General features: G+C 36.2%; 1 protein-coding gene across 4 annotated transcripts in view; it reads right to left on the bottom strand.

Moving 5' to 3' along the window:
• LOC144958678 (innexin unc-9-like) overlaps positions 1-14534 on the bottom strand; it is an 867612-nt gene that overhangs the window by 474248 nt on the left and 378830 nt on the right. The window contains exon 2 of one of the 4 annotated variants that reach the window (XM_078890804.1): positions 2670-3064. The exons of 2 other annotated variants lie outside the window; for them this stretch is intronic. In XM_078890804.1, coding sequence (XP_078746930.1) covers positions 2670-2785 — 116 coding nt within the window. In that variant the 5' untranslated portion in view covers positions 2786-3064. The remainder of the gene's footprint in view (positions 1-2669; positions 3065-14534) is intronic. One more of the 4 variants, XM_078890805.1, reaches the window with a different exon arrangement.

Genomic DNA, 14534 nt, shown 5'->3' with positions numbered 1-14534 from the left:
GTAATGACTGACAGTAACTTAGTAACTGGTTCTAAACTATCGGAGCAATGGCGGACGCCCTTATGAAATACTTCTTCAACGAGCATAAAAGTGTATCCAGAGGAGAAAAACATTATAAATCTGATATATATTCTGAGCACATGACGTGAAAACGTTCTAGCCAGCATGAAGAATAAAAAGTACCAATTTTCTTTCTTTAGAACCAAACTGCTCGTTGCTGGCCGGACGTGACATCAGGCTATTGAATTATATTCCAGTTTAAATTTTTAATTCTTGAGAAACATCAGGCTGTTATATCGGAGTTTACACGGGCTTCCTCAACGAAAACCTGGGAAAAACTGTTGCTTCCTGTGCTCAAAACATGATAGCAGGATGATGTTTTGGTTTATGTAAAGGGCATTTTCCGTTAGATCCACTTTAAATTGAATAATCAAATTATTAACATGTGGGCAATGGAAAGAAACGGTATTAATACATAAATAAAAACAAGATTGAAACATAGAAATTATAATAATTAAACAACAAAAACAACAACAAAAACAGAAGAAGACAAACAAACCAACAAAACAATATATAAAAATAAACTATCGTAAAATTTGGTTGAACAGGGTTGAAGGGGCTTTTTTGGGGTTTTTTTTGTTTGGCGGGGGGCGGGGGGTGAGGGGTGATGAGGCGACCAAGTGGTTAAGGCATTGCATTGTGACTAAGATGCTCTTGGCTTCGGGCACTTTCATTTTCTTTTTCACGGGCAACATTATTAACCCCCAATTTAATTCACTTTGGACAACATTGGTGATTCCTATTGAATTTTATATATTAAGTTTTAAATATATATATATATATATATATTATATTTATATATATATATATATATATCCATGACATGCCCACTGTTAACGACATCAAATAGTGTCGGGTAGAAGGTCATCTGTTGTGTATGCGCGCGCATGTGTGTGTGTGTGTGTGTGTGTTTGTGATCAAACACTTTTTTTAAATAATCATATTGATTTATCAAGTGACAAATCGGATGATGAGAAGATTAAGTAACTGACCTTAACCTCCGGAAAGAAAATTTAGAAGGTTTTGGACACGTTCCGAAGGACCTGGGATAACAGATTTTCCCCAAGTTGGTAATGAAATGGCAATCGGTGGTCTAAGGCGGTTAGAGCCCCCCTAAAAATGGGTTGAATTGGGTAGATTAGCAATATACCAAACGTGTAAAAAGCACGGACGAGTTGAGAAGCCTGTCCTCGATAAAATTGGCTGTATTTCCCACTTCTTACTGGGTTTTTTTTTTTTTTTTAGTTTTGTTCTTGTCATTTATTGGTCAAAAAGAAATATTTGGTTATATATAGCGCAATACACTATAATGCGCCAAGATTCAAAATACAGTCCAAAATGAATAAACAATATTTATCTTTAAAAAAACAACAACAAAAAACTTCTCTTTGTATTTCATTTTGTACTGAAATGTTTAATACGAAACGTCAACTTTTATGAAGCGCACTATTTATTAATTAATGCGCTCAAGTTGCTTTACAAGGATTCCAAAGCCAATAACAAATCTTTACATGTAGAACGATGAGGGCATGATACAGAGAACCACTTGTAAGGCGTTATTGCATTTTTATAGGTAGGTTTTTCCCTCGATCCACTAAGTGCTCATTTCACAATTTATTGAGAAATTGTGGACACACCAAGCCTCAACCTCTCAAACCAGGTTCCTAGTCGGCACACATCGACTGCAGACCGCCTACTCCTACAAAAAATTCGTAGAACTACGCATTTTTTGGGTCCTAATTTACAATTATATAAATATCTTTAGTTCAAATAAACTTCTTGAAAACAAAGTTGTTGTTTTTTTGGTCAGCTAGTAGATAAACAGATTTTAAAGCATTCATTTATGTGTTTAAAGGTAGTTCTAATATGTACCATTTTATTACCCCTGAAAATTACGAATTTTTCCAGTTCCAAGTAAGTAGACAGGTCTGAGAACTGCATATTAAAGAGATCTCGTGTCTTGAGAAAAGAAAATGAATTGAAGAAATATCAATGGAGGTACTTCAGTGCTTCCTTACACCAAAAGGCATCAGGAATGGAAGTTATTAGTGAAGATTAACCCTCTCAATAGGAAAATCGTCACATTCGTTACGATGCAACCAACAACTTTCTCATCTGATTATTCTTGTTTCTCATAAACTTTGAAGATAAATTGTGACCCTCCATCTCAAAACGGTATTATGTCGGAATGATTCAGACCCCAAAAAGTGAATTTAGAGATAGAATGATGAGAAATTGGACCTTAGAAGTTTTTGTAAAGCAAGAAATAGTATTTATACTCCAGCATAACGTACATAAAATAAACCCAAGTTTGATATTTGTGGCAAAGAATTCAATTTCCCTAACCGAGTGGATCCCGACATAATACCGCTTTGACACGGAGGGTCACAATTGTTTATTATAGTCATAAAAACTTGACACTGTATTGTAGAGCTCATTTACTGAACAATTTTATACACAGAGTGTACTTGTCAATCTTCTGTTTGATTGAGAAAAATCTAATTTTTGTGTTGGGTGGATGTGAAGTTTGGGGGAAAATTCTGAAACTGACCGGTAAGGAGAAGGTTAAAGGTAGGAAAGGAATAGATAAAGAAAGAATGAGTACTCACCACAAGCTACCGAAGTGTCCTCCTTGCCCATGACCGTGGCTATGACTGTGACTGTGATGACGATGCGTCCCGGCACCGGCGTGGTGATGACGCTGGCGATGACGTTCTCGGCTCATTTTAATGACGTCACGACGATGACGTCACTGGAATTGTTGCTTATGTCTTTTTTTTTTGGATGGGATAATCTTTTTTCACTGTTTTCTTTGAATCTGAATACGTTTAGTGCTGTACGAGTTCCTCGTCAGTGCGTAAGAACTGTTTGAATGTACGTGGGTTCCATTGAGTGAAATTCAAACATTTGTCACGTTTACCGTACATTTGTCCTGAATGTATATTATATATTTAATAATATTCGTGTATAGCGTCATGAGGGAATTGAAAAGTATACGTCTACACTGCAACAAGTCAGTTAATTACACGTATAGTATTGTGGATAATGATTGATATCGATATATACAAAAGATGGCCAGGGTTGATATATATATATATATATATATATATATATATATATTATATATATATTTGTCAAAAGTTTAAATATCAATAAAAGGACAAGCAAACAGGCGAATGATTGTGTATTATATATATATATATATATATATGTATCATATAATGGAATAATCATTCTACGGACATAACATGCCGACTGACGACGTGGTTTGAACCCACAGAAACATGTGTTTCGGCCATATAAGTGAGTAAATCCATTTATATATATATATATATATATATATATATATATGTGTGTGTGTGTGTGTATAGTTATTATATATATATAAAATCGCGTTGTGATACAAATGCTCGACATATTGACAACAACGAAGCAAAGTATTATTATCACGCTATATGTTTAGGTAAATGAACGATTGACAGATTAATAGATCGATAGCTGGGTGAATAGATAGATTGGTTTATAGATAGATAAATAAATAGCTATAAAAACCGTTAAAGTTATATCGGATATAGATTCGATAGACATAGACACTTTACATATATATAAGATGAATCTTAACTACGCCACTACCACATCATCTCATTCATCTGTGTTGTTTCATTCATCCTGTTTTGCTGATAAAGGGGATCCCCGAAACGTTATTTGATCTGTTTTTGTAATTATATTGAAGCTTACAATCAATTTCACATTATTATTATAATTTCTTCGAGCTCCGAGCAGCAACATTTACATTGATTATTTGTGGTAAAACCAGGCTGTGAGAAAACAGCAACGTGACTCTGGCGACTATTAGGAAGGACAGTGTCGATATTCTTTCTGAACGCCAGAAACTCTTGTTGGAGAATGGTAATAGTAATAATAATAATAATAATAATAATAATAATAATAATAATAATAATAATAATAATAATAATAATAATAATAATAATAATAATAATAATAATACGTAGTCGATAACTGTAGCGTAACGATCGAGGAATTGAGGGATTGAAGGCAGATGAAGATAATGAGAAAATATTTATATAGACGGAATCGGTTTGAGTAGGAAAAAGTAAGTATGGTGGAATTTCTTCTCTTTTTCTTTTTTGGTACGCAGACCGAGATGTGGTATTGATTTTTATTTTTTTTTGTAGAGAGTGAAATGAGGGGAAAATCTGGATGAGGAGAAGGAAGAGATGGGGGAGGAGGAGGAGGAGGAGGAGGAGGAGGAGGAGGAGGAGGAGAAGAAGAAGGAGGGGGAATAGGAGAAGGAGGAGGAGGAGGAGAAGGAGGAGGGGGAATAGGAGGAGGAGGAGGAGGAAAAGGAGGAGGGGGAATAGGAGGAGGAGGAGGAGGAGGAGGAGAAGGAGTAGGAGGAGGAGGAAAATACGTTTCCGGCTCAAAACCCTTACCCAGCCAATATCAAAAACAATAAAACCATTAATACATCACTTAAAATAAAGACGGAACAGCAGAAAAGTATTTTATACGTCTTATTTGTTGAGTAATCTCGAAATCAGCATGATACATCGTATGATGAACGTTTGAATAATAATATACTAAACTTTAGCAAATTTACACTAGATAGACAAAAGAAAAAATGATGATATCTTATTGAGTAACACTAAACGTTTTAAGTGTCATTGATACGATTGACTATGTTAATTTTAACTAAATCACACTATCACTTGGGTAAGTACATAAAGACCAATTTGTATATAATTATCCAAAAAGATTCTTCTTCTTCTTCTTCGTCGTCGTCGTCGTCTTCTTCTTCTTCTTCTTCTTCTTCTTCTTCTTCTTCTTCTTCTTCGTCGTCGTTCTCCTCTTCTTTCTTTCTTCTTCTTCTTCTTCTTCTTCTTTCTTCTTCTTCTCTTCTTCTTCTTCTTCTTCTTCTTCTTCTTCTTCTCTTCTTCTTTCTTCTTTCTTCTTTCTTCCTCCTCCTCCTCTTTTTCTACAACTCCTCATTCACTTCATCCTCATCTTCCTCCTTATAAGACGTTCCACTTTCCACCTCTTCATCCGCTATTACTGTATATTATATCATTCGATATATTTTGTTTTCCTCCATTACACAAGGTAACAATCCTGATAACTGTTATATTCCTCCGACGTCATAGCCACAAGTTAAACACTGGCATAATCGTCATGGCTACATACAACATACATGACGATTTTCTCCGGGAGGAAAAAAACGCGATCAATCAGCATAGACATTTGACGCCGACCAATCATCTTATCTTGCTAAACACTTTGTCTATAAGCTACGAAAAAAGGGCAAACAATAAATGGGCGCGCGGGGGGGGGGGGGGGTTGGGGGGAAGAGGACAAGAAAAATGAGAGAAAGAGAGAGAGAGAGGGAGAGAGAGAGATAGAGAGAGAGATGGAGGGAGGCACACAGAGAGAAAGAGAGAAAGAAAGAAACAAAGAGGGAGAGAGAGAGAGAGAGAGAGAGAGAGAGAAGTAGATAGATAGATAGATAGATAGAGAGAGAGAGAGAGAGAGAGAGAGAGAGAGAGAGAGAGAGGGGGGGGGTGAATTGATAGAAGGGAGCGATAAAATCAAATTTAAGTTTGCATTATCTTCAAATTTTAATGCGTTTGTTCCATCAAATCCATCAAAGTAAGACAGAACTATGTTACACGTTCTGTTTGAAACAAGTAGGCTTACTAGGGACTTTTGCATGGACGACTTTGACATTCTTTTCTCTACCTAGTTTCTGGCAACATTGATTTTTAACCCTCTCCATACCAACTATAGGAAAATCGTCACAATGATTACGATACAACCAATATTTGTCTTATTCAAATTTCTTTTGTACATCATAAAATTTAAAGAAAATTAACAGTGTGTTCTAGATTATGTTTTGCTAAAGAAATTATGTATCGCAAAAAATTTACTGCTATTATGTATAAGTGATAAAAATTATATTTTGTGTGAGTTGAGTGTGAAATTTGGGGGAAAATCTTGAAAATGGCTGGTAAGGAGAGGATTAATAAATAGATGCAGTACGTTGAAATATGTACAATATTCAAGAATTAACTCTTTCAGCGCGATTGGCCACACTGTATAACCAGGGATGCCTTCATTAAAGATTGTATGTAAGTTCACAACACTGCCATCCGGAAGTATAACCGACCAACTCACAGACTATGTGTAACCATGAACATTTATAGTCTGGTTAATACAGTTTAGTGAGAGGTAGTCATAAACGCGGATGGCAAAAAACAATAACAGACCTGAGTGACGTCATATTTGTCCTATCTATAATGACGGTTAGCAGCACAGAGTGGCGAGTCGTATAATAAGTAATAATGTAAACAAAGACGAATTTCTTCGAAATTACTACGATTCAAATTAGAAAATAAATACATTTATTACTAGAACAAGTAAATTGTACTAGGAGGCTGGTGCTCATTTTAACACTTTTAGGCGTCAACAACAGGCAGCACAAATAAAGTGAGCTAAACAGGGCGAGGGGCCTTGCCTTGCTCAATGCAACACAACACGGGTGTTAGTCGAACCGTGGCTATCGATAGTTCGAAGATGCCGTCACTCAGGTCTTTGTTTTTGTTTTTTGCCATCCGCGTTTATGAGTAATGCTCACTGAACTGTATTAACTTGACTATAAACGTTCATGGAGACACACAGTTTTGTTTGTTGGTCTGTTCTACTTCCGGATGGCAATGTTATGAGCTTCTTAGCCAAGCGCATACTATCTATAGCCTGACACTAAAACCAAAAAGACTGGCATTTTGACGTCATTATTTGGTTTTTGCAACCACCTAGTGAGTTGTCATTAGTAGTGCTCATGGAAACAAGTGATTCCATTGTTTGAACTATTGAATACAACTCACGATTTGTTTTCTTTTGTGGCCGAAGACTGGCCTTTTGACGTCATTTTTTGGTCAGTGTCAAGCTATAAGTTAACGATGGCTACGGTATCCTCTTGGTACGAACCAAAGCCCACTGTGCCATCCATGTTTATAGGGTAAACGAATGATTGGATGGATTTATGGATGAATAGAATAATGAACAAATGAATAAAGGAGTGTACAAATGACTGAATGAATGAAGGAATAAATAAATAAACGAATGAATAGATAAATGGAACGATCGTTGGAAAACATACGTAGAGGTGAAAGGGGGAATGAACTCTGCCCGACTAATTTGCCCGACTAATTGATTTTCATTGAGTAGCGATGATGAATGACTCTATTGACATTTTTAATGAATGAGTAGAGAGGGAGGGAGAACCGTCGTTTTACTAGTAGATAATTCATTAACCTTTTAAAACACTGGTTTTTAATTGGTGATGACTTGACAGACAAATCAGCGGCTTAGACTTTCAAGGCGGCCTATTTCGTGAACGGATGATCATTGACATGAAGATAATCAGAGAGAGAGAGAGAGAGAGAGAGAGAGAGAGAAGAGAGAGAGAGAGAGAGAGAAAGAAGAGGAGAGAGAAGAGAGAGAAGAGAGAGAGAGAGAGAGAAAGAAAAGGAGAAGAGAAGAGGAAGAAGATAGCAGAGAGAAGAAAGAGAAGAAGAAGAGAGAAGTAATAGAAAGAGATAGATAGATAGAGATAGATAGATAGATAGAGATAGATAGATAGAAGATAGATAGATAGATAGATAGATAGATAGAGTAGAGATGGATAGATAGATAGATACAAGTATATGATAGATAGAGAGATAGATAGATAGATAGATAGAAGATAGAATAGATAGATAGATACAAGATAGATAGATAGATAAGATAGATAGATAGAATAGATAGATAGATAGATAGATAGAAGATAGATGATAGATAGATAGATAGATAAAGATAGATAGATAGATAGATAGATAGATAGATAGGTAGATAGATAGTAGATAGATAGATAGATAGATAGATAGATAGTTAGATAGATGATAGAAAGATATAATAGATGATTGAGTAGATGATAGATAGGATAGTAGATAGACAGATAGATAAACAGATTGACAGACGGATTCCGAGATAAAAAGATACATAGATTGGTGCATTTTCAAATAGATAGATCTTTAGGTAGATATATAGATAAATGAATTGATTGATTGAAAGATGAATAGTTGGATAAATGAATGAGTAGATAGATATATAGCTGGATGGTTGGTTAGATGTATGGATTATTTCATAGATAGACAAATAGAGAGATAGAGAGATAGATTTATAGATAGATCTATACAGTGTCAGTTAAAAGTCATTTTCATTAACCTAACTTTGCGCTACATTTTGCGAGAGTCGAACCTTCAACCCATATGTGACATGTCGAGTCCATAAGTGATGGAGGCTCGTAGAGGAATTTTAGATAGATAGATAGATAGATAGATAGATAGATAGATAATTAGATAGATATATGGATAGACTGGTATATGGATATAGAGATAAATAGATAGATAAATAGATAGAAGGAAGAGAGATGGGCAGCGGATAGATAGATGGACAGAGTGATAGACAGATATATAGATATAGATATGACATCGTTAATATATAATTGATGATACATGATTAAATAATAATATAGATAGATCTAATATAGATAGTAGATAAAATAAAAAGGATAGATATGATTGATGAGAAAGAGATAGATAGATAGAGAGAGAGAGGAAGAGAGAGAGAGAGAGAGAGAGAGAGAGAGAGAGAAAGAGAGAGAGAGAGAACGATGTCAAATGGTAAATGGATGAAATATTATAGGCAACCGCTTGAAACTATACAAATAGCCAAAACAAGCAAAAAAGAGGGAAAAAAGTACTTGAACGACTGACGGGGATTGCATGAGAGAGCACAAACAACAACGAAATGAAAGAATGACAAAATGAATGAATGAATGAATTAATGAATGAATGAATGTTTAAATGAATGAATGAATGAATGAATGAATAAATGATTGAATGAACTTTTTAATGAATGAATGAATGTTTGAATGAATGAATGTTTGAATGAATGAATGAATGAATGAATGAATGAATGAATGAATGAATGAATAAATGATTGAATGAATGTTTTAATGAATGAATGAATGTTTGAATGAACTAATTAATGAATAAATGAATGGATGGATGACATGATTAGATCTTTCGGTTCTCTATGGAATCGATTAAATGTTTACATGTTTACATGTGTAAGTTTACATAGATAATTCAATTGATGACGTGGCTGATATACGATTAGGGTTTGTTTGTGAAAAGTCATCAACCTATTAAGATCATTACTAGAACAATGGACACAAACAATGCTGCCGTACTCTGTTTTTGTGTTTTTTTTTAAAGCATATTTTTGAAATTTTGGCCAGAAAACCAAGTTGTAAATATTTTTAAAAATTGATCTTTAATATAGATAGTATGCGCTTGGCCAAGGAGTTCACAACATTGCCATCCGGAAGTATAACGGACCAACACACAAACTCTGTGTAACCATGAACTTTTTTAGTCTGGTTAATACAGTTTAGTGAGAACAACTCACAAACGCGGAAGGCAAAAACCATAACAAAGGCCTGAGTGACGTCATCTGCATACTATCTATAGAGCAAAATCCACTGAATTTTCTCAAAGGGTCCCTGACTAACAGCAAACTGTAACAAGTAGAACGAGACATGACGCTTGTTAAGCGATATTACAATTTTTTTCCCCCAATCTGTTAACGGTCAGATGCTCATTTTACACCGAGAGTACGGTCGGTGAGAGAATGTGAGTAAAGAGCCTTTTCCAAGGACTCGACTATGCTCCGAGCGAGGCTCGAATATATAGATTAAATTTAAATGTTTTAATGTGACCAATAGACAGGTCGGTTAAATTAATACTGAGACAATTTGACATCTAGGTTAAATTTAGACGTTTTCAGGCCGTTGGATATAACATAAGTTAAACGTTTGATTATGACCAATGGATATGAAACTTAAATGTGCATGTTTTATTGAGACCATCGGATAACAACTTAAATTCAACAGCTTTTTAGAGGTCAATGATACATAGAGTCTAGGTTAAATTTAAGATTAATTGAGATGAATTTCTTACACCACCCAAAAAAGTTTTTAAAATAACAAAATTAAAATCGCTACATTTATTTCTGATTTTTTCAAATTTCAATTTATTTTTCGAGATCTGATACAGTCCAACATAACACCGTTTTGAGACGAAGGGTTGTAAATAAGAAAGAGAGAGAGAGAGAGAGAGAGAGAGAGAGAGAGATAGAGAGAGAGAGAGAGAGAGAGAAGAGAGAGAGATGTGGAGAGAGGAGAGAAGCGACATGCCACAGCAAACAAGTTAGTGTTGTAGATTTGTCCTATCGTCTCCATCCATCCATCTATCCATCCGTCCATCCCACTGCGTATCAGGATTAAATAGAACAGCCCTCAACACCTTGATTAAGTTTCCTTTCCCGGTAATTTTGGAAGAGAGCCCATGGGAAGGTGGTGGGAGAGCACCGGAGGGGGGGGGGGGGGGGTTGTATACGCATGTTGGACGGGAGCCACCCCAAGCCCAAAGCATGTTCGAGTTGCCGATTTCCTGTGAAATTGTCCTGTGGCCCAGAAATCGAATTTATTTGAAAACATTCGATAGTTTGGTTTGTTTCTGTTTATTTCTCTGAAACTTGTTTTTTTAAATTTATTTTTATTTTCTATTTCATTTCGTCTTTTCTTTTTTCTTTTTTTTTTTTAGATTTCTTCGAAGTAGGTAAAAGCTTTTAACAAGATGAACCGGAGATAAATAAGGAAATTGAAGTGCGGCTATGTGGTCTAGTGGTATGACACTCGCTTTCGGATCGGAAGGTCCTGGGTTCGAGACTGGCTCGGCGCATAGTCGAATCCTTGGAAAAGGATCTTTATTCACATTCTCTCACCGTACTCAGGTGTAAAATGTGCTCAAAGCGCTTTACAAGGGGTCCCTGGTCCACAGCAACATTTAACATGTAGGACGGGACATGACGCCTGTAAGGCGATATTACAATTATTCGGACAAAGACAACGTTGTTAACGGCCAGGTACTCATTTTACACCTTAGTACGGTGAGATAAAGAGCTTTTTCCAAGGACTCAACTATGCGCCGAACGCGAGGCTCGAACCCAGGACCTTCGAGTCCGAAAGCGAGTGTCATACCACTAGACCACATAGCAGTACAGAACACTCCACAATAATTTTAGAAAACCACTTAGTACAAAGTGACTGGATAGCTCGATTAAATCTTTGCTTTGAATGGGGAATATCAAGACTAATGAATTAGTCAATATTTAGATTCCACTGATGATGGGTGTGAATTAATTGCTAAGTGTTATCTGTCTCCGGTGTGAGCTAAATGTTATTTTCATCGCAGTAAATGATGGATGTGGGTGTGGATGTGGATGTGGATGTGGATATTATAATGATGAAGTCTCGACTCGACGGCGTTAATATTCGAGATTTTTTAAAGTTTAATTGTTTGTTTTTGTTGTTTAAAATTTCTTTTTCCTAGATAGTTCGAAGTTGACGTCACTCACGTCTTTGTTTTTGCTTTTTGCCATCCGCGTTTATGGGTAATTCTCACTAAACTGTATTATCCAGACTATAAACTTTCATGGTTACACAGAGTGTTGGGCCTTTACACTTCCGGATGGCAATGTTGTTTGTTTCTTAGCGAGCCAATCGCATACTATATATACTATCTAGTCTGATGTCATGTCCGCCCAGCAACGAGCAGCTTGGTTCTAAACAAAATAAAATCGATATTTCTTATTCTTCATGCTAGCTAGAAATTTTCCCCATGTTATGTGGTCAGAATGTATCAAAGACAAAACATGAGTATAATGAGTCTACATTAACAGCCGTTAACAGCGTTGTCGCTGTCCCCCAAAAAAATTGTATCACCGCATCACAGGCTTCATGTCTCGCCTTATATGTTAACCCTCTCCTTTACCATCCATTTTCAGGATTTTCACTAAAACTTCAACCCAACTAACACAAAAATATATTTTTTATCACTCAGACATAATAGCAGTAAAATTCTTGCGATAATAATTTCTTTAGCAAAACATGCTCTACAACACATTATTCTATTTCTTTAAAGAAATTTTGTTATGATGTACAAAAGAAAATTGAATAAGAAAAGGGTTGGTTGTATCGTAAGGAATGTGACGATTTTCCTATAGTTTGCAAGGAGAGGGTTAAGTGGTGCTGCTGTAAAGCGTTTCGCGCACGTTTAGTGGATATTGCGCATTATAAAAGCTCAAGTTTGTTTTTGTTTTTTAAATATTGGGGGGGGGGGGGTAAGGGGGGGGGGGTGGGGTGCGGGAATCAGAGATGACCTTTCTGACCTTATAAATAAAACCGATGAAGCCGATTTTTTTCTCTTCTAACTTTTCATATTCCACAACAGGTTTTCTGAGATTCTCGTACAAAAGTCCTTATTGATCTCTTTCTCACTCAGCAAGGAATCGGAGATGGCGACAAAGGAATTCTGGAATTTAATGTCACGCTTCAATGACCACCAGAATGGTGTTCCCACAATGACAGGGTGGGGCGGGGGACAGGGGGGGGGGGGAGGAGTAGCGAGGTGGATGATGGAGGGAGGATGGAAAAGAGAAAGTGTTGTGATGTAAACAAACTTCATTTCCAAGCTTGTAATGAATGTATATTATATTGTTCTAATTTTTGAGTATGTTTCAATTCAAACAAAAGTATATGGCCCCATTCAGGATTTTATTACATTTGTGTAAGGCTATGAGGTCTGTGGTCTGACACTCGGCTTTCGGATCGGAAGGTCCTGGGTTCGAGTCCTTGGAAAAGGCTCTTTACTCACATTCTCTCACCGTACTTGGGTGTAAAAGGAGTACCTGGCTGTTAACAGCATTGTCTCTGTCTGAAAAATTGTAATATCGGCTAACAGGCGTCATGGCCAGTCCTGCATGTTAAATGTAACTGTTGGTCATGGACCCCTTGTAAAGCGCTTTGAGCACGTTTAGTGGATATTGCCCTATATAAAAAAGCTCATTTTTTGGGAGTAATATTTTTATGATAAAGGATCTAACTATAAAATCAATTAAATGGGATGCAGAAGTTGCCAGGTCTCATCTTCCTCTGTTACGGTTCCAAACTCTTTGGAAGTGTGTAACCGGTCCTCCAAACAACACAGAAAGAATGAATAATTTACATATTGAGTCGTAAGGTAACGTAACTTTTTATTTCAGTGACAAGGTGTATATGCAGATTCTTATGATTACAGCACATTAACCCTCTCCTACAGGAAAAATCCGTCACATTTGTTACAATATACATTTTTTTCTTATTCAGATTTATTTTGTACATCACAAACTTTGAAGAATGCTCTTTGTTTAATTAATAAAAACACAAAGTTGTTTTGTAGAGAGCTTGTTTGAGTTTTAAAAATCTATTTTTTTCTGCAGGGTAAACTTGTCATTTTGGTAAACCTGTCATTTTGGTAAAGCTGTCATTTTGGTAAACCTGTCATTTTGGTAAACCTGTCATTTTGGTAAACCTGTCATTTTGGTAAAGCTGTCATTTTGGTAAACCTGTCATTTTGGTAAAGCTGTCATTTTGGGAAAATACTGAAAATGATCGGTAAGGAGAGAGTTAAATGATAGAGGATGGATGATGGTTATTGACTACCAGCAATTAACTATTTAGGCAACAAAGTAAAGATTATAACACCATTCTGTAACCAGAATATCAGTTGTACAAAAATAAAAAGAAGGCCTTAAAAATGAACTTTTATATAGCGCAATATCCACTAAACGTGCTTGCTCCAAGCGCTTTCCAAAGGGTTCCGGACCAACAGCAACACGTACCATGAAGAACGAGACATGACGCCTGTGGGGCGATATTACAATTTTTTTCCGACAGAGAAAACGTTGTTAACGGCCAGGTACTCATTTTACACCTGAGTACGGTGAGAGAATGTGAGTAAAAAGCCTTTTCCAGGACCTTCCGATCACAAAACTAGTGTCATACCACAAGACCACATAGCCGCACTAAGTATGTACCCAGTCCGCCGGAAGACTGGAGTCACACTCCCAAGGAGATTGACATTTGTGACCCTTCGTCTCAAAACGGTATTGTCAGGATGATTAAGATGCTGAAAATGGAATTTGTAGCCACACATACCATGCTTAAGTTGAGTTTAAATGCTCTATAGAGGAGAAGTAATATCATATTTTATACTGTGCTAAATACCAACGTTTCATATTTTTGACCAGTTTAATTACAATTTGATTTTTTAGCATCTGGTCCATCCCGACATAATACCGTTTTGAGACGAGGGGTCACATTTTTGTTTCACATGACAAAATGTAAAGATACACTTTCATAATTGCTATAAAAAAAAACCCTTGACATTGTATATGTGTATGTGTGTGTTTTTGTGTGTGTGTGTATGTGTGTGTGTTTGTAGGTGTTTGTGGGTGTGTGTGTGTGTGTGTTT

The sequence above is a fragment of the Berghia stephanieae genome, chromosome 13, assembly GCF_034508935.2.
Source record: "Berghia stephanieae isolate SIO BIC M18660-M18661 chromosome 13, UCSD_Bste_1.3, whole genome shotgun sequence".
In the NCBI taxonomy this organism is placed as follows: domain Eukaryota; kingdom Metazoa; phylum Mollusca; class Gastropoda; order Nudibranchia; family Aeolidiidae; genus Berghia; species Berghia stephanieae.
Note: the sequence above shows the minus strand (reverse complement) of the source record. Positions and strands in the feature narration are given on the sequence as shown.